Source organism: Lepisosteus platostomus, chromosome 2 (assembly GCF_059453375.1).
Source record: "Lepisosteus platostomus isolate fLepPlt1 chromosome 2, fLepPlt1.hap1, whole genome shotgun sequence".
Lineage (NCBI taxonomy): Eukaryota > Metazoa > Chordata > Actinopteri > Semionotiformes > Lepisosteidae > Lepisosteus > Lepisosteus platostomus.
The window spans coordinates 78,247,069-78,271,382 of NC_142612.1; the positions used below are offsets into that span (position 1 = coordinate 78,247,069).

The window sequence follows — 24,314 nt, forward strand, 5'->3', positions numbered from 1 at the left end:
AGACACATCCGTGGGAAATCAATCAACCAGGGAACATACAGTAAATGACTGCGACCGTCCTGACAGTTTCCAGCTGCATACGAAACTAAAACCCTCCCTCTCACAAGATTCAGAGAAGCTGCTGCTGATCGCGCCCACTTATTAAACAGAAATACAAAAGAAAAGATGAATAACATTGACAATCAAATGATCACAGAGTTTCTTCTTGGAAATGGGAGGAGGTCTGCTGCAGTATCTGTGGATGTGAATGTTGACAGTATTTTCCCATCCACATGCCTTTCACTGTTCTGTCGGGCTGCCAGTAAACTCCACAGCCCATCACGGTCTGAATCACAACTGAGCCTCGTCTGGGAATTAAACCACTAGGTAAACGCGGCACCTCCTACTCATTCCTGCCTCCTCCCCCTCAAAGCAAATCACAGGCACTTCCGATGAACCCACTCCTTAAGAAGGATAAAAATAAAATCTCACCCCTGCCGTGATAAATGCCTAAAATGTTTCAGCATTTTTCCCTAGAATTGGGCTGTAATGTTTAGTCTGGAAGGGACACTGGTCCTGAGAAAATGTGCAAATGTCACAGATCATAAACAACAGATCACACAGTGCTGCAGCTGGAAGGATTAGGCGAGATTTCCCTTTCACATCCACATAAATGTCATTGTCCGATGGTCTATCGGGATGCAGTAAGTTACTGACAGACTGCAGCTGTGTTTCTGGCCAAGAAACGGGTAGTCAAAAAAGTGCTTATGCACTGCCTGAACAATAGCACCTAAATCATTTATTTTTTATTCATTGGCAAAAGAAAAACTCATTATACTGTTATGCATAAGCTCTAAAGGCATGACTAGCTCTTATATGGTTAGAATTGCTAGGACCTTTTAAGAGTTTATATATTTTTTTAAAGCAATTGCTGGTAAGAGCTGTACCATTTCTGAAACAGCTGAAGAGGAAACAAATAATCAATTTAATGTATATCACAAAGTGTTAAATGAGCTTAAAATTACAGCTGACCTCTTACATACTGTAGTTACGGTCACAATCGTAAGCCCCTCCTCTTAAGGGTGCTCCGGCTCTTTCTTGCGCGTCTTGATTTTTGCACCTGCCTCCTGTTCCAGCCTCTCCCTACAGAAGCCTGACGCTCCCACCATTCCAGGCTCAGCTTTGGAAGATGGACACCCGGAAGCCCGCCTACCAGCGAGTCCAGGAGAGACCCGACGGCACAGGCTTCATCACGGCGTCCTGACCGTCTGGGTCCGGGCTGGAGCGCCTGGCCCGTTACCCTTTTTATTCCCCCGACCCTTCGCCGGACCCCGCTCCGGCTTTTAACTCCTGTCATGTCTCTGTCTTGGATGGATCACCCGGCTGTGGACTCTTGCCTATTCCGGATTACCCTACGGACTCCCTTCGGACTTGTTTGCCTTGGTCACGCCCCCCCGAGCACCAGCCCAGCCCCGATCCCAGTCTGCTTTCCCCGTGTTTGTCTCTCTCCCCTCCGGATTCTGCAGACGGTCCTGAAAAACGCTTCGTGACAGTTACCTTGCTTCCTGCTGTTCTGAAGAACCGATTCAAAATCTGTAGGAATTACAATTTTCTTTAATGACTTTAATGAACTGTGATGGACTGGCGTCCCATCCAGGGTGTATCCTGCCACAGGTCCGCGGTTTGCCGGGACAGACTCCAGCTCCCCTGTGACCCTGTATCAGATAAAGCACTTAGAAAATGGCTGGAAGGCCTGTAATGAATCTGACTCCTCCTTAGCAAAACAAGTGATCAACAACAGCGGCAAGAACATCTAATCTAAAATAACATAACGAACACTTATGAGTTTCTTTAAGACTGCAGAGAGATAATTGGGTAAAGGCACTGAAATCTAATAAGAGCGCATGGCTTGAATCAGAGGTCTCTCACCCTGGTCCTGCAGGGCTCCTGTCCAGTCAGTCTGTACGTCACCCTGAATCTCCTGTTCAGGTGCACTTCTCAGTTGTCGCTCAGATATGTTTTGAGCAAGCAAGCAATTTCAATTGTAGGAGCTCTGGTTCTTTGGGTCTAAAAGTTGCTTTGATTTTTGCCCCAAAGTGAACTCTAACCGACTGAATTGAACTGTTTAAATGGGTCACAGTGACATTATTCCAGGTCTTTAGAAAAAGATGGGATCTTTAACACCTGTGTTCGATAGGGACTCCCCAGAGCCAGGGCTGGAGATCTTTGACATAAGGTTAAGGGTGTCTGGCTTTTAAGTGTGTTGTCTATAGCAGGGTCCCCAGTCCTGGTCCTGGGATCCCACACACATGCTGGGTTCTCCTGCAGCTGAGCTCTTTACCGACTTGAATCCTCAACTGGACTAACAAATCACCGAGTTCGAACCTTGGAAATCTGATAATTAAAAGACAACCTCCTACGTGTGTAGGAACTCAAAACAATTGATATATAGGGATAAATATAAGTGATGAATAGCCAGCAACCATATCACCCTGCAGCTGACAGCTAGCAGCCTACTAGAGCTCAGCAGGTGTGAGCCTGGTCAGTACCTGCATGGGAGACCTCTAAGGTTGCTGCTGGAAGATGTGTTAGTGGGGCCAGTAGGGGGTGTTCACCCTGTGGTCTGTGTGGGTCCTAATGTCCCATTATAGATCACCATCTCTGAACGGGCTTCATCACTCTTTTCTCCTCCCCACTGAGAGCTGGTGTGTGGGTAGCAGACAAGTGCATCATCCAGGTGGGGCTGTACACTGGTGGTGATGGAGGGATCCCCATTAACTGTAAAGAGTGTTGATTGGAGTGTCCAGAAAAGTGCTATATAAGTGTGATGAATTATTATTATTATTATTATTATTATTATTATTATTATTATTATTATTATTATTATTAATTGAAGAGTGCAAAATAAACCTATTATTAGGTCTGTAAATGGTTTGGTTATTTCACTGAGTGCTCAAGTTGAACAAACCCCAACAGACTGGAAACTTCCAATCTGTAGAGATGTGTTGCCTTATCTTTAGGACGACCAACAGATACAACCAGAAGAGTGCACTCCCTTCCAACAAAAAAATGACTTACTATCTTTCAGATGCCTTTGTTTCCATAAACACGGGAGGGAAAGTTCCCCAAGTCAGATCACAAGGACAGAATCCTGGTCTCCTTTTCCACTCGTCTTAAATATCCCTTTTCCTCCTTTTATTTTCTAAAGAGATGTAATATACAAAGACAAATTTAAGACAAAACAGTACTGTATTCTTCGAGATACATTTACATTGAACCAAATGTCAGTAAATTAAAAAAACAGCAAAAAAATCATTTTATTTAAACTGCAATTCAACTGAAAAGAATCAGATGCTTCTACAACCCCTCTTGCTAACCATCATGAAATAAATGGATTGAGCACGTAATATTCAATTTGTTCTCTTTTGCTTAACAACGCCAATTCTCTTCAAATAAAAGTTGTATGATTCTCTCAAACAATAATTGATTCATGCTTCCTGTTCTCCCTAATTGCAATCAGAAATGACTCCAGATAATTAATCTTAATGAGGCACAGCTGAACAGCCCGTTCTAATTAAACCTTAAGCAATGATCCTGAAGCAAGATTGGACAGAAGGACTCTATCTCTCCATTAAAACAGCAGGGAATTTACTTACTGGGTGGTAAATACCTGTTTAAATCATTGCCGAATGCATCTTTTTTTTCTAACTTACAGTGGGTTGTATTGTTTGTATCAAACAGTCGTAGCTGGAATTTGAGTGTCTCGGATAAAAATGTGCTTTCCACATCTTCGGTGCTGAAATCCAGAAAACCCTAGCTCCCTTATCAACACCACACCTGCATTTCTGAGTTTCGCATGATCAAGATTTGAAAAATGTTATTGTTTTCGAGGAAGTTTACAATGCACAAACCTGTGAAGTCTGAGCGTAGTTTCCCTGGAGGGTTTGTACAGTACGTTCGGGTGATTGCTGTTGCGTAGAAAGTATTCCTGCAGTTGGGATTTTTTTTCATACAGTAGGTTTGCAAATCCTGAAGAAGCATGATCTTAAACCCATCACCAGCGGAGATGCCCAATCAGGGAGAAGGTCAGGGACAGGATGGTCTTGTCGGATTTCCCTGGGGAGCACTGTACACGCTCCCCGAAATGTAAACCTTGTAGTTACCTAGAGACGGGAGCTGGGCAAGAGAGACCTGTAACTCAATGCGCTCGGTACGACTGAAGACCGAGCGAACCCAGAGCTGTGCTGTGCGTTTCGAAGCCTCCTCTTTGTACAAAAAATAACGACATGATGCAGGACGTTGTTTTAGCCAAAGGAGCCCGGCGTGGCGAAATGCTTGAACTCAGAGCTTGCCACTGAGAAACTTCTATCTCTGCTGGTAGAATAATAAAAAAAAATGCCGAGTCGCCAAAAGAAAGTGATATTCTTTTTGGCTGGTCTCCTGAGCTTCGCCGCGGTCTTAATGGTGGCAGCGTCGGTGGGAACTCAGTTTTGGATCAAGGGGACAATTCTGTGTAAGACAGGTGCTCAGCTCGTTAACGCCACGGGCCCCGAACTGGAGAAATTCATCGGCAGAATCAACTACGGTCTTTTTCACGGGCAGAGACTCAAGCAATGCGGTCTTGGTGGGCGACCTTTCCGTTTCTCGTGTAAGTAACCGCGGCGATTGTATAGCGGGTAAGAAACAGATGTATCCGAAGTTTACCGTTCGTGAGGCAGTGTTGTTACTTGTGTACTTGATCATTAATGCCCAGTACAACGTAAGGCAATGTAGCCAAGACTATCAATTATTCAAATACCAAAGTCAAGTTAATTATTTAAGACGCAGATATGAATATCACCTTCCCACAGAAACTTTCACAAGCCGTATACAATATTAGAGGATGGTTAAAACAATATGTTATCCGACTGACAAAGGAACAATATATGTGAATGCTCATAGATTATATTTTCTTTCGCCAGAATTGCATTATGCAGCTGGCTTTATATATAGTTTATTAAGAGTGGCTCAAACCGTTAGCTGATATTGCTTCAGCCGTAGGCCAGATGTGATATCCCCTTGGTATATTAGTCTCTGGGGAACCGTAAAAGCAATTGCTATGAAGTATGGAAGCCTGCAATACATAAGATATATTGAGCTATTTGATTAATGAGGGGGGACAGGCAGATCTTCCTCAGGGTTTCAGTCCTGTTTCAGACGCCTCTCAACGATTTTCACGGACACGAAAATGTTCATAGCTTGATCGTACGAGGCTGTCCTAAGCGTTTCTCTGCCCTAACTAGGGATCTCCAGCACGGGTCCTGCAGGGCCGGTGTGTCTGTGGCAGAGACGTGCAGAGAGGCCCTGTGGTGGGCAGTAGCTCAAAAGGGCAGAAGGGCCACTTTCCGGGTCAGGATTTGTTACAGTAGAGTATCCTGGACACAAATCGGTGCCTGCTTGTGTTTCTGTGTTTTTTAATTTTACAGGACGTTTGGATGTGACTTCAGAGGCATTATAATATTCACAACCTTCTCCAAAAATGGTTGTCCATAATTTAAGTTTAATTACCAGACAAGATATTACACCCCCTCTACCGAGCATGTACTTTATTTCCCTGATGTAACACATCTTAACAAGAGGACAGAGCAAATAAAAGAATTACCGTCTAATTGCATGCAAAACCAAAAGCAAGAGTTTACATGATAACACATCAAATCAAAGATTTTTTTCCCCAAAAAAGTGCCTATTGTGGGACAAAATTCAGGTAGCTGCTAGAAATTACAATTATTATTATTATTATTATTATTATTATTATTATTATTATTATTATAGTTCAGGTGGGGAGCTGCGTCAGCATGCGTAGGCTGCAAAGGAACAAGTAATACTGTAGGTTTATTCCCTGCTGAAAAGAGAAGAAAGAAAACGCAACGTTTTGTTCCTTATTATTATTATTATTATTATTATTATTATTATTATTATTATTATTATGTACTGGATATCTCTTGAAATTGCTCAATATACACTACTCAAAGTTTAAACATTATTTTATACATCTATTTTTATAACATATTAAGCTATAAATTGAATTCCAGGAGAAGTATTTATTGGTCGTGTCATAAAAAAACTTGGCAGACCTGTTCGCCTGCCGCTAGTTGTGACCCAGTTATAAAGCGATGTTATCCCTTTAGCTGCCTCCCTAAATTCTTTCTTTTTCTTCTTTTTTCTGAAGGCAAGCTCTCCTGTTTCTGTGACTGAACCATACTGTATACACACCAAAGAATATGCATGTTAGCTGTTTATATCAAATACAAAAAGACTGGCTTGTGTACTCAGTTAACTACATTTAAATCTACATCTCAAATCTAGCTAATCTCATCGAATCTAGTGTTGAATTGAATATACCTTCACTTCTATCTTCCATCTAAAATATTGATTCCGGTGATATCTGCAGATCTACATCACATCCCCAAATGCAACTAAAGATTCAATGCTCTATATACTGCATCTTAAAAAGGATATTTGTGTGTAATTCGTTGTAGCCTTGGCCTCACTGGGCTGTTCAGTTAGGACAGCATTTCGTGCTGGTATCAGACTTGGCAGGATGTGAAAAAGAGCACCGAAACCATGCCCCCAAACATAATCACAGTGAGTCACCATCCTGTCCTGTTTCTGGTTAATTCTTCGTTAACAAGCTTTAGAACAAAGTTAGGGGTGAGGAGCCCTCAGTATTTACGGACTGATTGATTTCTCTTCCGCATGACTTAACGTGATGTCGTACAACAAAGATGTACTGTTTCAATTATGCAGGCAGGTTGCTAAATGACAGGGCTGGTTCCTGCAATCAGAGCTGCGCGTAACGAGTCCCTCGGATTAATTAATATTCCATGGAAGGCTGTGGAATGTGCTGAGAGAATGGGCAGTGGGAATGGAGGGTGACAGGACATGCCCGTTCTCTCTCAGAAACAACAGTCTATCAAGGTACTGTTTCCACTTCGTGGTACTTGAGTGGTCCTGAGGATATTTAGCTTTTCCGTACATTATAATTAGATGTTTTCACCTGTCAATGACATCAATGTAAATTAAATGCACTTTAAAAAAAAAAAAAGATGACGTCTTTTTAAAAAGTCTTCATTTGAGCCATGAGTGACGGGACAGCCTTTATGATCTCCCCGTGTGGGGTCAGAGACTGTCATTTCATTTCAACATAATGAGATACTGGATCTGCCAGCACTCCTTCCACAGGACAGGGTCCTGAGTTATTTTTTAAGACAACGGTGGTCCGCGAGATCCGCTGTCTAGCGGAGTTTGCAGGTGTGTGTAAGTCTCCAGTTTTTCTTAACAAGAAAAGGCTTCACCCTGCTCAAATAGGCAAACAATAAGCTCGATTAAGGGCTCAGGTGGAAGGAGAATGAGGACTCCGGGAGTGGAGTTGTGCACTGCTGTCTTCAGGTCATCCATGTCAGTATAGAGCAGTGATTCCCAATCACTGGACCCAAAGGATGCTATTTAGTTTTCTGTCTGGGGATTAATGGTAAATTTGCTTTCAGCTCTTGAAAGGGTCCAATGGGATTTGTAATTGTTACCAACCCTGGACCAGTGCCTGAGCTTCAGAAGTGCCCTCACTCAGGTGTGCTGCCTGAAAACCAACCCAACCTCTGCAGAAGGAAAAACCACTCAGGCTGACGGTAACTGATACAGCGTCATCCCCGCCTGTGTCAGTTCTTCCTCAGCTCATCAACTAGACACAGCTGTTTATGGCCGACATTACGGCAAACAAGCTTTGTATGTAAAACACGCTTTCGGGAAAAATGCTGGAGTTTATCAGTAGGTTGACCTGGAGTCAAATAAGCTTCGAAAGTGGTCTTGGAAGAGTTGCACAGCAGCTGCTTCTGCAGTAAGTCACTTGTGCTTTTGTCAAGAAATGCAATGTCACGCTCGTAAGCCCCTTCCTTGTTTTTTACTCATCTCCCACACCTGCTCCGTGTTCCAGCCCCCTTTTCAGTTCCCCTTAAAGGCCAGACGCCTACTCTGTTCCATGCTCTGCATTGGTTCCTGTACCAGGCGAGTCCGGGACCTGGAGCGCCTGGTCCCGTCAAGTTTTTAGTTCCTGTTCCTGTGCCGGTTCCGACCCGGTTCCTGTTTTTAATCCCGTTTGTCTTGGATGGACTGCCCGGCTTTGGACTTTTGCCTCATCATGGATTCCCCCCTGGACTCACTTCTGGACAGTTTGCCTCGGCCACACCTCCCCGAACACCAGCACACCGTGGGCACGGCCCCTGTTTTCATTCCCGACTCCCGCATGCTTCTTCCCCCCGTGTTTTCCTCACTCGTCCCCGGATTGTGTCGTCTGCATAGGGTCCTGAAAGAGCGCTTCCGTTACATGCAATGTCTTTTTCACTTGGCAGTTTTCCCCGAGCTCACAGGCGTCATCCCTACCAGCCTTCACGCGAGTGTGATTTTGTTTTGTGCCGCCATGATGGTGTTCTCCTCGGTGACATCGGGCTTCTTCATGTACAACGCCTTCGGCAGCCCCTATGAGACACTACACGGCCCTCTAGGGTTGTACCTTTGGAACTTTATTTCATGTAAGTATTTGTGAAACATTTCTGTTTTGACATGATATCGATATTCGATATTTCGCTTGGAAGATACCTACAGTATTCAACACATCGCCTGGGGTCATTCTTCCAGTGCTGGCTGCCTTAGGTGTAGAAGTGTGTTTGAAGAATGATCCATTAATATACTGCAATAGATCACACATGTGCTCACTAGTAATAGTCTAGAAGCAGCATCAGCCAAGCATATTTGTATTCCCTTTTCACTAAAACATCTTTAGTTGTTTGCCATGTCTTCCTTCGTATTGATTTTGGCCAAGGAAACCAACTGCTGCCACGCTGGAAGACGTGCAGGCTCTAGTTTTGCTGTATCGGTGTTCAGCACAGCTGGTTTAAAGACAGAACACTGTTTCAGCTTTTAAACAGTTAGCAAGACGCCAGGGGCAGTTTTGAAAGCCAGAGGATATGTTGTCCCCTGTAGGTTTCTGCGGCTGTCTGGTGATGATCCTCTTCGCCTCCGAAGTCAAACTCCACCGGCTGTCGGAGAAAATCGCTAACTACAGGGAAGGAAGTTTTGTGTACAGGACCTACAGCGAACAGTTTGACTGGTCCTTCTGGATCGTTTTGTTTTGCTTCTTAGCACATGCCTTGAACATTCTCCTTATCCGGGTGGCTGGGATCCAGTTTCCCTTTCAGGAGACGAAGGAGTCCGATGTGATCACAGGTGCGGTGGATCTCATGTACTGACAGCGCTTTTGTCTCACTGCAGTGCTCTGCAGGCTCAATTTCCCTGGTTGTTCATCATTGAAAGAGCAGTGCAAACAAAAGAAGTTTCTTTCCATGCCTTTTTTTTTCCCCACAGTATTCTGGCTTTCAGGTGATAGCTATGCTATCAGGAATAATCAGGTTAAGATGTATCACTGCATTAGAAATGTAAGAAAATTGCTTAAAGCGCAGTGGATCTTGTTCTGCACTGTAGAAGAACTGCCCACTGCACAGAGAGTCACCCCAAGGAGCATGCAGCCCACAGTGGAACTGGGGTTGTTGAGGAACCAAGTTGAGCATTTCTTAGCAAACATTCTTTTTTATTTTGGTTAGTTCTCTGACGGTCTTTAAGCCACTGTCATTAGACGTATTGTGCTTTCCTGCAGTTGAAGGAGACACGACTCAAGGCTGAGGTCTGCATTGGGTTCCCCTTGAAAACAGGAATTGTGATTTCTCAGTTATTTTTGAAGAAGAAAGCTAAAAAAGAAAACAAGAAATGCATTTTTGTTTAGACCATGTTTACCTAGAAATTTTCAAGAAAAGAATCGGTTAGTATGAAATTCCTCTTCATCTCCTTGCTCAAGTGAATGGAGAGGACAGAAGATTGTGAGTATTATGCGAGTAGATAGGATCTTCAGCACAATGTGCCAATGTTTGATTTGATTTATTGATTTTTTTTTAATCAGGCAACATTTGTATACGTTTTATAGAAAAAGCAAAGAGGATGAATGTAGATGGACAATTATGATTCCTTTTATAAACAGAAGTTCAATATGTTCAGGTAAAATCAAACTAGACATCATGTTGTTATGTAAAATAAAAATTGGTTTATGACTCACATTGTCTTTTAACAGTTAAAGAAAGGTTCTGGGAATGTCTTTATACATTGTATGGTCCCCAGTTGAATATTGTACAAAATAAATGTTTTGTGTAACAGAGATGTTTGTATGTGTGTCTGATGAAAACGATGTTTTAACATTCCCAGTAGTGCACTTACTTTTATTTGATATTCGGGACATTTCAAAATAAACTGTGTAGTAATAAAATACTGATTACACCTCCAAGTTACTCCTGATTACTTCTGCAAAAGTATGTATACTCTTCTATTTAATTTGAATCTGTAGCATATTGCTTTGTAAAAATCTTAATTTTGTGTTTAAATATCTTTTATGATGATTTTTTGATCATCATCACTCAGGCTTGACAAAATAGTTTATTTCCACTTTGGGACTTTGATATGCATGTATCAGTTCACATGAAACTCTGTGTAACGTCTGCACTTATGCTGGGGAGTTGAACTCGGTAAAATACAGCACACTTCAGTACTGGGTTTCTTTTAATTCAGGGCTAATGTAATGGCATGCAGGGGGCAGTGTTTATACACAGCTCAGGTTGTTTTCACGAAGGCACTGAAAGGTTCACTAAAATGTTTTTAGTGCAGATTTTCATAACAAGTGTCTTAACATATTGCTTATCCTTCAAGTAATTAACAGTTCAGACATGCTTTTAAAAATATTACATATTTAGTAAATATCAATCTCATTTCAAGCTTGGGTTCCTTATATACAGTATGTATGTGCATGCATTCAGTGGAATTTTTAGTTTTATAAGTAAACTATACCAAAACATATTCCTAAAATAAAACTTTATAGTACTGAACACACAGGGCAAAGTTCCTTCTATGTTAAGACTGTCAAACAAATCCCACTAACACAACTACACTGAGTTTTTCCTTAAATGTTACACCTCCAGTCCACACGATGATATCGAATCAAATCAGAGTTTATTTATCCAATGCACAACAATACAGCGTGCCGCAGTAGTTGCTGGCAATGAAATGTCTTTTCTACGAGCTCACTGGAGGGAGATAAAAATCACAAAATTAAAGTAACAAAATAAGGTCACATAATAATACATAATAGTACAATAGAAATTGAATAAAATAAACTCAGACAGAGCTCAATATAAACAGAGCTGGGATGTGTCCAGGGTGTATGCAATACATTATGTCCAAGTAGTGCAGTATGCTGAATACAATGAAAACAGTGTGTCCATGTAGCCATTACGGGTGATTTGCTAAAGGAGCCGCGGCTTGGCTTTTTAGCAGTCTTATTGCCTTATATAACGTCCATTGTAATTCAATAGTAGGCAGCTCTGCCGATCCAGAAACCTAGATACACACTGTTGCTCTGAGCAAATGCCCTGCCCCTTCCAATGAGAGTAAAAACCAAGGCTCTTACCCAGGCGGCTCTCAGACGCTGGAGCAGCCCCGGTCTACATGATCTGCTGGGTCAGATTAATGGTCCGTCACGCCAGGCTGCCTTTAATTTCATGCAGAGCACTGATTTCATCTTTCTAGATGCTACGTCCCGAAGTATAAGCGCTGACTTCCAGTGCTGAGCGGTAAGTATTGTTGACCTCTGTACATAGGGAGTGATTTGGAGGTGCAGGCACTGGAATAGTTTGTTTTACTTAATTAGGAACCTTTAGGTAAAACAGCACCACATGAGAGTCTCCCAGTGTCCCAGCTAAATAGATGTGCAGTGTAGAGTTATATTCCACAAGTCTACAAGTAGGGAAGGCATTGATCTTTTAAGCCTTTTTTGCTTTAATCACAAGTTCCGAATAAATGGCCTCTTTAAATGAAACAGACCATTATTTGCATATATCTCTTGTGTGAGTACTCAGTCTCAATTGAAATGATAGCTGAGCAAAGACATTTTGAGCAGTGAATAGGTTGAATACAGGAAACCATTAAGTCAGATGAGGAAAGAAACAGAGGATGTAACACATACTGTCGAAATAGCCCCTTTGTCTTGTGGTATAAAATGCAAAAGAGGTCCGATTTCTAAATACCTGTTAAACATGGCACTTCGGATATTTACACCTGACGTTTGATCGCTATGTCAGGGCAAATTCCTGGTGTATTTTGTCTCTCAAGGCAAATGCAGTAAGCTGTAATTTGTCTCTTTACATATTGTTAAAAAATAAAAAGGTTTCTCATACCCTCTTAATGCGAGATGAAGCACTGCAAGACCAACAGGATAAGAATTCCTACAGGTGTCCAGAGTGTGAGGATGGCAGAGATAACATTCTTATTCAATAAACTACCTGTAGTTACCAGATAGCACACAGTGAGAGGCTTGTAAGACACATATTCGGTTTCACTACTGAGATTCTGTTTCCAATTTTGAATTTGTGAGATTTGCCTTGATGACTTTCTTTACTTACTTTCGAAGAGAGAGACAGATTAGCTTTCCTAGTCTGCTGGTCTTATTAGAGGGACTCTGGGGCTTCGCTGATCGTCAATGGCGAATGGCTACCAGGCACTGCTAGTGTCAAACCTGAGCGAAGATTTGGAGCTCCTCAGGAAGGGTAATATCAAATGGTTTAGACATTTTATGTTCACTTTTAAGACTTTCTGAATGCACAGAACAAGTAAAAAAATATGTTACTGCTACTTCTGGTGTTATTTCCTTCTTGCTGATGTTGGTGCTGCTGCTCCTACTGCTGTTAATATTTGTTCAGTTAGGTGCTTCCATAAATCTCATATTACAAAGGTGTGTGCAAAGAAATGCAACTCTTAAAACACATTGTACAGTGCATGCAAACAATATTTCCTACAAATTTTTCAAGAATGTAAAATCTTACTTGGTTGCACTGCAATAACATATGAGTTTATTGTCATAATAAATGCTAGCAATTGCATATTTCTCTTTGCCTCTGATTCACATTTCCTCTTATAGCACTCTGAAATTCCACTGTAATATTGCCTTTCTGCTCACATAAATACCTCAGACTTCAATATTTTGCAGAGCTTGTTAGTTGTCAATTTAATCCTGATTGATAAATAACATGCTTCTTTCTTATCTTGACATGAACCACCAGTAGGCACTTTCCAAACTGCTGCTCTGCATGAACTAACTGTAATCAGAACGCAGACTTAAACTCAATCTCTCCGTACATGCATGGAAGACATGGTACATGCTGCACTCTGTATACGAGCTTTTCATTTCACCACATAAAAACTACAGATTTCTACAGTACTGCATGAAAGCCAAGAGTGTTGAATGTCTACAAAACTACTACAAGATATTATATAAAGCATCACGTTACCAATGAAGAAAAGATATGACTTAAATACCAGTCATATGCATAAAGTGAGATAATTTTACATAATGAAGTAACTACAAAGTAACCCTTAGTAACACCGTGCATGATATTTTTTCTTGCACAAGACAGGACAGGCAGTGTCTTCATTTTTGTATCCAGTGATCCGCAGGTCGTGGTAGCAATTGCTAATTGCCTGGAGTTTTCTACAGCAACGCTTTTTGTGCCTTTCTGAGTGCCTGCAAGCATGTGTGTATGTGCACATGTTGGTGTGTGTGTTTGTGAAAGAACAGAGACACATGAAGTGACTCACACTCTAATGAAACATTAATCAGGACCTGATAGAGTAACTGAATGTGCAGAGCCTGCGTCTGTCACTCTGTGATTGATACTGCCACTGATCAATGGTGTTTCTCGGTAAGCCACAACAGCCAGAGTTGTTTCAAAGGCCGGTGGCTCAGACCCAGACGCAGGCAGTCGTGTAAATGTTAACTCTTGCAGCATTTAATCTGTGATGCTTACAGATGGAAGAGAGCAGTGACTGCAATCAGCATGGCTGTGACAGCCAGGAGTTTGAAGAGATTGCAAGCAGGATATCTGACCTGGACAAATGGAGGGAAATCTTCAGCTCTCGTGGGTAAGAAAAGCTTTGTGCACGATGGTGACAGGCAGGCAGACAGAAATGCAGACAGCCAAATAGAGATTTGCTCATTTTATGTTACAAGTGGGAAAAAGGCAATATTTGTTAATTATATTTTGCCTTTTAAAACTTGGCAAACACAAAAATCGCTGAAATTTACCATCTTGTCTTTTGCAGGTTGGAATTAATTGATGGAGTTGCACAGGTAGGTTGCTTTAGTTTTTAATGTCTCTTCACTTCAGTGAAATGCTCACCTGAGTTTTGAATGAGAAAATACATTACTGGTTAACGAAGAGCAGGATTCACAAATGCGGAACGGCATGTTTCCCATTGTAGTGCTGCATCTTCCTTTCCTCTGTATACAAAGTCCAAGCACATGACTCAGTCCACAGCGCAGGAAGACTTCTCATAATTAACTGAGACGGTCAAGCTCCCCGTCGTTTAATTGAGGGGAAAATGTGACCTTTAACACGATCATGTACACCGACTTATAGGAACTCTATTACAACGAAAAATTAAAGAGACGTGTACGGAAATTAAAACAACTCACTCACACTTCATGAACTTTCTACAGCAAACAGAATGTTTTTTTTAATTCATTTACATTACATATATCTACAATTTTGAAATTTCTATATCTAAAATTTCCAGCAGAATAAATGAGATGAAATGCAAGAATCCCAATGGCTCCTTTGATCAGCTAGCGATCCTTACTTCTCCCTAAAGCAGTCCTTGGGGATACCTCCTTGTTTTTTCCTGGTCTCATCACAACACTTGATCTTCCCTCAATGCCATTAAAGTCCGCTGTGTAGCATGATATAGCTGCTCCTGGCGAGCCGCAGGGTGGGAGGCTAGGGAAAGACAGTCCCCTCCCTCGTGGACTCTCGTTTCATTCCCGGAGTCGCCCTAACCTGCGCAAAGCCAGTGTTCGCCACCTGCGCACGCCATGGATGCCAGTCTGGACGTTGAGCCTACAAAGAGAAGCCTGAAGCTCGGCTACATCGAAATACTGCAGGAAGAAGTGACGAAGAAACGAGACGTGAGTGGGTGATCCCTCGCGCTCTTCCACACTTCGTCATTCAGCCTCTGGCCAGGAGCCGGCACACTTGCAGTCATTGGATACGAGCTGCTCTCCGAGCCACAATGCCACTGTCACAATAGAGAGCGTGTAGGGATAAACACGGGGCTAAGAGGAGAGCTGAAGTTACAGTCCGCGCTGTGGTTCCGAGGTTTACTCAGAGGGCTTTGAGGCTATGAATGAACAGAACCAAACCAGTTCTGGATCCTCTCACGCGCTGAATGCCAGTGCTGCGTGGCGCACAGCAGGAATTAAAAGCAGCTTTAGAAACGCTGAGCTTCTCTTTCTTCCACACAGAGGCACCAGGAGGGCCGCAAGAGTGAGGAGGAGGCCGAGGATGCGGCGGGGAGGCCTCCGTCCACTGGCTGCAAGCCGTGCAGGAGTGGTTCCTCTTTAACAGTGCCTTACTCCATCCCCCAAGCCCTCACTGTCTCCCCCAGCCTGGGCGGCCAGCCCGTCACACTGGAAATGGCTCTGGTGAGTCCAGCTCATCTCTAAAACATGAGCTGTAAGCCGACCTCGCTCGAAACCACAGGAACACAGGAGCCTCAGAGGCACCGCACAGGGCTCTGCACGGGGGCAGTGCGTGTTGTTCCAGCAACGCTCAAGGACAGGAAAGGTAATTTATTCATGACCCTCTTAAGCAGGAAATTGAGCGCCATTCAAGGAAAGCTGAAATGGGCACAAAGCGCACCGAGAATCCGATACAGGAAAAGGATGATGTCGGTGCAGGTTGGAGAAAGAGGCCTTCCTGCTGGAAAGGCTGTTTGTGAAGTTCTAGGGTTTGGTTTACTGACATGGAGCCACATCAGGAAGAATTCACTCTGCTTCCTTATTAATAGGCTACTGTACAGGCAACTGTAGAAAATAATGTCATTTTGTATAGAGATATATGCCAGGTAAAACTAATACTGAACATTTTCTGCGGTGGAGACCCTGCAGGTCTCTGATGAGCACTGGGGCTACAGCCCACTTGTCTCTAATCTCTGGAAATCTATCTCAATCCACTTTCTCTATAGCTGTATGTTAGTCTTCAAGGGATTTTTACAAAAAATCGTAACAGTTGTTTCTTGGTCTTAAAGCTGCCCTTGATTAAACTCTGCAAAGTTATTTTAGAAACGGTTAGGTCTTTTCAGCCAAGCCCTAAATTCAGGTGGCCTTCTCCCCCAATTTGCCTTTATTTTTCAGAATCTCAGGAAGTTTTTGTTTGGAAGCGCTCTTCACGTCTTCAACTATGAATGGAAGAAATCTTACTTCAAGTTCCGGGAGCCCCACTCAGACCTGTCCTACGCTGTGGAAGCAGAACGAGTAGGTTTTTTAAGGCAGATTATTTCTTTAACCTCCTGGCTGATTTACAGCCTAAAACTGAGATTGAGACGTCTTTTCACATGACTCCCTGGGCAAGCAGCAGCTTGTTTCAGCATCAAGACCGAAACAAAATAAGTAGTGTCAACAAATTAAGAACAAACATTAAACGACCAATAGGAATCCATTTCTCTTTGGCAAGAACGGTTTATTAATTCCTGAAAATGTGGTCCGCAAAGGTCACTGAATGGATTCCATTATACTTAAACCCTGTTGTTCTGTTACTGAGCCAGGCAGTGTTTGCACTGTTTCGCCTGACTGTATATATAAGCGATCGCCATCAAAAGCAGTGAATAGAGGCGTGCAAAAACGAATCCCAACAGTCCTGATCATTCACAACAGACAGTGCCAGCTTTACTTCAAGGGCGATGGCATCTTAAAACCGGGACATCTCAAGGCATAAAGATAAAAGGGATATTATAGGGAAAAAATGCATGTTCCTTCTCTCCCATTTGAGATCAAGAATGACCTTGCATTCAATTATGTTCATGCATCCATTATCAGTCACTTATTCCTGGTACGTACCTACAGTAGGGCCTATCCAGGACACACAGGGCACAAGGCGGGATCACACAGTGGACGGGATGCTAGTCCACCACATGTCTACAGAGAGCACTTAGAGACACCAATTAACCCATTCAGCATGTCTTTGAGATGTGGGAGGAAACTGGAGCTCCTGGGGAAAACCCACAGGGACACTGGCAGAACATGTACACTTTGCACAGAACGTCCTCCACCGAGGGAACTGCACCCAGGACACAAGACCGAAGAAGACTAAAGAACAAGTCCATCATTGCCATCAACATACAGCATATGTGCAAAATCAGACTAGAGCTCAGTCCTTCAATATGTGGACTGGATTGGCGGACTGTCTCTGTTCTTTGTCCTTGCAGGGCGGGGCCAGAGCCATCCAGATGGTGGTTCAGGCCAACATCATCAAACACCTGCTCTTCACGAGAAATCAGGGTGCAGAAAACGGAAACTTGCAAAGGTAAGAATCCCTCCAGCAAACACACGCCGACGGCTGATTGTGATCCTGTTCTGATCCAGGGCAATGAGAAAAGAAAAGGCAAAAACGTCCGTTTGTACTACTAGCGCTGACCTGGTAGGAGTCAGCGTAGACGGCTGCACACCGAGAACTGCGGGAGGCTAAATCTCTCCAGCAGGAGCAGAAAAAAGTATCGGAAAACTTCACCGAAATGGGAGGGATTTTCTTCCCTCTCTCTGAAAAGCGAATGCACAAAACCAGCGCTAACGAGAAAAGTGCGAGCCAGGAGGGTCACGCGCGCCTCGTGTTTGTTCCCAGGCTGTATGACGTGGGCGAGAAGGAGCAGGAGAAGGCCCTCGCTGTGGCGCTGACCGATGCTCTGTGGGCGGCTGGAGAAGGCGTGGGCGCCACCGTGTGTCTGGTGACCTCGGACTGCTGCTTCACCCCCAGCGTGGACTACAAACTGGACAACTTCACCGAGAGGGCAAGTAGAAACTGGGACAGACCACTTTATCATGAACCAAAACTTGTGCTGGCAACTCCTGTCCACACAGGTAGTGTCCAGCAGGTGAAAGATTTAATGGGAGGACTAGCAGAGCAGAGAGTGGTACGTCTAGGGATATCCTGAGCCACAACTACTATTTTTCTCTTTTGTCGTCGTTAAAATTAAAATTCAGACATTTTACAACAGCTGACAGGGAGTGAGAGTGGAGTTCTCTGCATTTTTTATTTGCATCGTATAAGTGAATCGATTGAAATTGACAAAATATTCATGCAATTTTCCAGATGCAGCTGTTTAGCTTCAATGAGAAAGAAGCCACCTGGTCATTTATCTATGAGCATATCCAATGCGTAAGTGTACATCAGAAATGCCTTCCCAGCACACATTGGTTATTCAATAATTATTTATTGGCTAATATTAATTACAATGATGCTTCTAGAGAGATATCTTCCAAAACAGGCTCTTTTTAAACAGAATAGGACAGAATGCCATTGTTAACATTACGTCATTGTAAATACAGGGTGGAAAACTGAATGTTGCCTTTAGTTCAGAGGATGACATTGTGATTTTAGTTGTTTTTTTTTGCTTGTGCTTTGTTTGTTAAAAAAAAGTATAACCGACACTGACTCTGAAGGTTCTTAGCGGCAATTTTTAGTGTTGGCGAAGCATGCTAATTAAAACAGTGCAGTTGGAAATTAGTCTTGTAATTCTTTCTTCCTCTTCCGAGCAGTTTAAAGAGGAAGGAAGCCATGGTGTCATTCTGTTCCTGTACAGTTTGATTTTCTCAAGGACACCAGACAGGTATTTATGAAACAGCGATTTCTGCACATATTTACTGCTGTTACCTAACCTTTCCAGAAACACACCTCCTGCCGATCAGACAGTGTCACACAGATGCTGGTTCAAAGCATCAGACTGAAGCAGCTCTCCACTTATACACTACAAACTATTCACCATTCAGCTAAGACTGACATGTGTTTCGAAATGTTTATTGAGTGCTTAGTCATTCTCAGAGTTGACTCAGCCCTGCTTGGCTGAGGTACAGACCCAGCTGGGAGCTCCTGCAGAGTGAGGACAGGTGAAGATGGGGAGCAAAAGGTTCTATAAAAGATGAGAGGGGAAGAAGAAAAAATTTATTTCTGGTATTTATATTTTTCTTGAAAAGTTACCATGATTGATACAATTTAAGACACCTGAGATGAAAGTAAACTTAGCTGCTGTCTCCCCTCATGTATTCAGTGTAAACTCTGTTTCTGATGTTTGACAAAGTTTTTCCCAGCACACGAAATGAAGCGTCTGTGCAGAAGAAATCCCGGCCACTCTCACTCTGAAAGAGCTGCACACAGTGTGACCTGCTCGCGGTAGCCTGTTAAAGAGACAGCAGCATTCATATTAATTCATTTTTGTTATATGCTTATACTAATGATCCTGCTATGTGCTTTTCAACTCAAAGGCTAAGAGACGACCTAGACTTCACCACTCCTCACCTCTTGCAATTAAGTCTGGGAAACTTTGTGTGTCGGCAGGTAATTAAAGGCTTTTTTGTTGCATGAAGAACAGCTAAATCTACATGTGATGCTTTGAGTTCTAAATGATTGAAACTCCATTCTTCAAAGGACAGGGCTTTACGTGTCTGAATGGTAGAAATGAAAACATCCCCCCCTATTAAGCCATTAAAGCTCAAATCTCATTGACTTCCTGTTTCACTTTTTATAGATATTACATGCAATGTCAGTTGAACCTTTAGCACTGTGGAGCCGGGCTCAGTGCACTGAGCAGGTTACAGACATGACATCAGCCCTTGAAACCCAGACAGTGCAGGGCTCTGCTGTGACTGACGCCTGGTCCCGCGACCTGGTGAATGTCGCCGCTGTGTAGCGAACGCTGCAGTGTCCTCTCCGAGCCTCCAAGCGATTGTGATAGAACCCCAGCCGGGGCTTAGCAGAGCTGCACCCATCAGATTTGTCTGTGCACTCTGCTCAGAAATAGCACAGGTGCCTGGCACGTGCACGACCTGGTACAGCCTTTTTTAATACAGACAAACGGTAACTACCGATGAAAGCAGCAGGGGTTTCGTGTCTCCCAGCCTTTGCCTTTTCGCTTGGCTGTCCCAGGCGCTGCTGAACCTGATGCTGACCGGCAGGGCCAGCCCGAACGTGTTCAACGGGGACGTGCAGCACGACGACCAGGGCTGCCTGCTGCTGCAGCCCCTGCGGGGGGTCCTGGCGCGCAGCAACGTGGGATACCTGCACTGGGACCGGGAGCAGCAGGACCAGGACAAGCTGCCAACGGTAACCGCCCACCCCCCCCGGGTCAGCGCCGCGGCCCGTTCACAGGCCCGTACTCCAGTGGGGTTCAACGAGCTCCCAGCATCCTCGGGAAGCTCCTGCATCCCGTGGCTGGCTCACACAAGCCTAGCAGAAGCCCAGCCTAGAAGGAAGCAGCCCCATGTCTGCAATCTGTAGCCCATGGGTCCAATTCAGCTATCAAAACTGGATCAATTTCATCTGATTCTGGCATCCCGTCTTCCGCAGTTTATATTTCTGCCACAGAACCACAGAAGCTGACCGGGTGCCGGTGTGGTTATAACGACACCTACAGTTAGCGGAAAGGCAGCTTGAAGAATTCCATATGTGGCTGGCTGTGGGTCATTTCGGGGCTGCCTCACATCAGAACCTCAGAAAGACCGCAAAAGAGAGGAATGAGACCTCTCAGCCCATCACCAGTTCCTCTCAGCCCAATAAGCTTTTGCAGTTCTGTTGCTCTATATTTCCATAGAAGGCCTTGATAAATCTGCCAGAAAGGCTTTTGCCCTTTGAACAAGGTTCTTCTGTGGTTTCCACCAGGTTTCAACAAGCCTTTGCTGTGCTTTACCAGACTGGACCACGGGCAGACCTTGTTAAATACTTGGACTAAGGTTTCCTGACTCACTTATTTTACCCCCATCCAGCCTACAATGGAAATCACGATGTTGAAATCACAACAGAATTCTGGTAAAACAACCTTGGTTTTTATCTCGGCACCAGACACCTTTAATTGTTTTATTAAGAAGGCACCTGGAGAGCACATGGATGCCGAACTCCTTTCAGGTCAAAAAGACCTGAACTTTTTCTATTTGGAATACAGTATGTCCTGACGAAAACCATATTATTCTTTGACTGGTTTAGAACGGGTCTCTTTTTATCGTTTTCTGGGTCCGAACACACTGTCAAGGAGTTGGGAATTGAATGTTATATATCTGAAAAGAACACTGGAAGTACAAAGAAAGAGAGTAAACTACCCGACATTTTGGCTGTGGATTCTCTTTCATTTGCCTTTTTAGCCATGCCTCAGTCTTTGCTTGTTCCTCTGTGGCTCACATGCTGAGGAGAATCCCTGCTCTGATGCCATGCTTCTGTTGAAGAACACAAGAAAGGTTACAAACGATTTGGCCCATCGTGCCTGTGTGATAGGTAGCAGCTAACTGATCCAAGGAGCTCATCCAGCCATTTCTTGAGAGAAGCCAGGGTATATTGGCTTCAACGACACAAATGGGTGTCTTGTTCCAGACTCCCACAACCCTTTGGGTAAAGAGCGCCTCTTGTTCTGGAGTTTTAAATGCACTTCCAAGTAGTTCCCGCCTGTGCGCTCTTGTCCACGTTTCAGGTGAACAAAATGTTTTTTTGTGTAGAACATGAATGAAACATTTCAGGTACCAGGTAGCTAGTATGAACGACCTGCTTGCACTCAGTTAAACCTTAAAATTGTGTAGGATAGAATTTTAGGGGCGGGCTCCCCAATAGGTTAGTATTATAAAACAAGGACAAGGTTCTAAAGACTAACAGAGGTGAGCGAGTTAAAAGCAGACTGTTTCCAGCGGTACTGCATGAGTTGCTAAGCAACAAGTTGTTGGGCTATGATGGGAGCTCTGGAATACCGCTAGCTTTCTATGCTTACACAACCTCCAAATATTTACTTCACAGACTTATTGACTTTTCTTATTGTATTTACTTCTAAGAGCTCTTGAATTCTCCTGCTACACACTGTATGTGAATTTGTGCTGTACAAGGTTTGTCTAACCATGTCGCTATGATCTATGGAGCTGACAACACTGGCACAACTGATTTTCATATGTATCTGCGGCTACAATATGAGTGACGCTGAAGTAGTGTTGGCTATTAGGAGAACAATCCAATTGATCCACTGCTGCTTCTTTCCACTAATTAACAGAAAGAAGGATTTAAACTTCTGATTCTATTCCTAATGCAAGACATTGTATATGGCTAATAAAGTGATCTTATCTTATTCTATGAATTCCCCAAGGAGAAAACACAGCAAAACAATTTAAAAGACAGACCCTGCAAGTCTAGCGCGATATGTGAAGATGGAAAAGATGATCGCTTTCGAGAGTGCCAAAGCACCACCACTGCATGGGCTGAGAGATTCCTCCAATTTTTCCCGATCTGCTGCTTTTCAGGACCCGGTCTCAGATTTCGTATTTCCTCCTAGGTCGGCAGTATGTTGAAAACTCCAAAACTGCCCATCTGGCTCTGCTGCATCAATGGCACCTACAGCGTGCTGTTCAGCACAAACCGGTCTCTCCTGTCCGACTGGAAAGTGGAGCATCTGTTTGACCTCTGCTTCTACAATGGTCAGCCATCACAGAAAAACACAGTCCTGCTCACTATAGGTAGGCCACTCAGTGTCAGGCACCCTGTGCTTTGAGATGGTGTGGCTGTTGTTGTGTTGTGTTGTGTGTGGGTAGTGTCAGCAGAAACGTGCTTGATCCAAACATCATTTAGTTTTTTAGTCTCGAACTCCACTGCATAATATTCGGTATTTGATTATAACCGTGATTGTACGAGCAAACATCAAAGGAGATCTCATGAGTGAATCAGTTGGGGTTTTTTCTGTCGCACTCCTGCTGAAAACACAGTTTGTTCTTTCAAAAGCACAGCTGTCTGTCCTCTGCTCCTTGTGCAGAGGCGGAGATTGTCGACAGTATCCAGCCACCATCCCTGGTGCTGGTCACCATCGTAGGTGACGAAGAAAGAAGTTCAGTTCAATACTTCATTCCTCTCCAAAGGGGACAATTTAATTAAAAAAGAACTGGATAACATGGTGCTTTAGAGAAAGGCATGGTTCTAACTCAAGAAAATTGTGAATTGATTGATTGGTTGATTGGACGATTAGTTATTGTTTCTTACAAATTAATTCTGTTGCTCTATTACTCAATTTTTTACATGATAATCAATTGATGAATTCTTGTATCTTCTATAGATCGAGTTTTACTGATTCACTCCATTTATAACTTTTTAAAAGTCAGTTGATGTTTAGTTCTTGCTGACTTCCTAATACGGATTTGTGACCGAGATTCGCCCTTTATGAATTCAATTGCTTTGCCGTGAGTCACTGGGAACTTGGGCGTGAGATTTTGGGGTGCGATTCAGGTGTGGCCTGAATACCTGATACGAGGCGTGTGGAAAAAAAAATGCTTTGGGTGTCGTCTCTCCCGTGTTTGCGCCAGACACTCATTCTCACCACTGGGAGGAGGAGCGCGGGGTGTCGAAGACTGTGGTCGACCCGGAGAAGAGATTCCCCTCGGTGGAGATGACGATAAGAACGAAGTGGGAAGGAGCGGCCATCGACTGGAACGGGACTGTCCCGTTTTTCTGACCGCACACTGCCACCTACAGTAAACATCTTTTTTAAAACTCTTTTATTTGAAGAACAAAAATAGATCCGATACAAACAAGAATACATATCACATATCGATGACGCCGTCTGGGGCACATACTATAATACAATTACACTTTATGGAAAAAAAAGTTTCAAACAAGGTAAATAAAGACAAGCTCCACACAGCTTCCATGTCTGTACCTTTGGAAATAGTCTGCAAACACGCCTTTACGTCTATTGAGGACTGTTCAAACACGGGGCTCTTCCCAGAACATTTCACTATACGTATATAGTGACGTGCAAGTATAATAAGTCAATTTCAAAGGATATTTTCATATTATTTTCAATGGGATTAAAATTTAACATAACGTCTATTTCTTTAAAAGCAATATCGATATTAGCCTCTTTTTTATACAAGTTTGCAGTCCAGAAAGTTTTTACGACAGGACATAATAACCCAAATAAATGTTGGATGTTTCAATGCTACTTTCACAAAAGACACGGTTATCATCTGTATTAATTTTACATCTCTGCACAACAAGGGTCTTTACGAGGTAAGATCGATTCACTATTTTATATGAAACCTCCTTAACCTTATTAGTAATACAATATTTACCTGACATCGTCCAAGTTTTTTTTTCCAGTCAGTTTCCCAAGTGAGATATTCCAAAATACTTTTATTGACAGAATATTTT

The 24,314-nt window shown here is 43.2% G+C and overlaps 2 protein-coding genes and 1 long non-coding RNA gene across 4 annotated transcripts; 2 read left to right on the forward strand and 1 right to left on the reverse strand.

The window, feature by feature from the left end:
• The first annotated feature begins 3,591 nt into the window (after positions 1–3,591).
• clrn1 (clarin 1) lies at positions 3,592–10,343 on the forward strand. The gene is made up of 3 exons (XM_088620568.1): positions 3,592–4,627; positions 8,364–8,543; positions 8,995–10,343. Exons 1-3 carry the CDS (start codon positions 4,375–4,377, stop codon positions 9,258–9,260), a joined length of 699 nt encoding a protein of 232 aa, XP_088476694.1. The 5' UTR covers positions 3,592–4,374; the 3' UTR covers positions 9,261–10,343.
• Positions 10,344–11,491: 1,148 nt separating this feature from the next.
• Positions 11,492–23,626, forward strand: mindy4b (MINDY family member 4B). 2 transcript variants are annotated; one of them, XM_088620619.1, is made up of 14 exons: positions 11,492–11,681; positions 12,518–12,653; positions 13,913–14,025; positions 14,206–14,233; positions 15,404–15,583; positions 16,295–16,414; positions 17,365–17,462; positions 17,778–17,943; positions 18,246–18,311; positions 18,692–18,762; positions 19,415–19,487; positions 20,076–20,252; positions 22,450–22,630; positions 23,468–23,626. In XM_088620619.1, the coding sequence occupies exons 3-14, from the start codon at positions 13,913–13,915 to the stop codon at positions 23,614–23,616; spliced, it is 1,422 nt and encodes a 473-aa protein (XP_088476745.1). In that variant the 5' UTR covers positions 11,492–11,681; positions 12,518–12,653; the 3' UTR covers positions 23,617–23,626. The 2 variants fall into 2 exon arrangements, with proteins under 2 accessions (XP_088476745.1, XP_088476755.1); XM_088620629.1 differs by lacking the exon at positions 12,518–12,653.
• On the reverse strand, positions 18,935–22,455 carry LOC148677326 (uncharacterized). Its single transcript, XR_015930584.1, has 3 exons — positions 22,298–22,455; positions 20,015–21,355; positions 18,935–19,327 (listed from the first exon to the last, which is right to left on the reverse strand). It is a non-coding gene; the product is annotated as an uncharacterized LOC148677326 (long non-coding RNA).
• Positions 23,627–24,314: the final 688 nt, after the last annotated feature.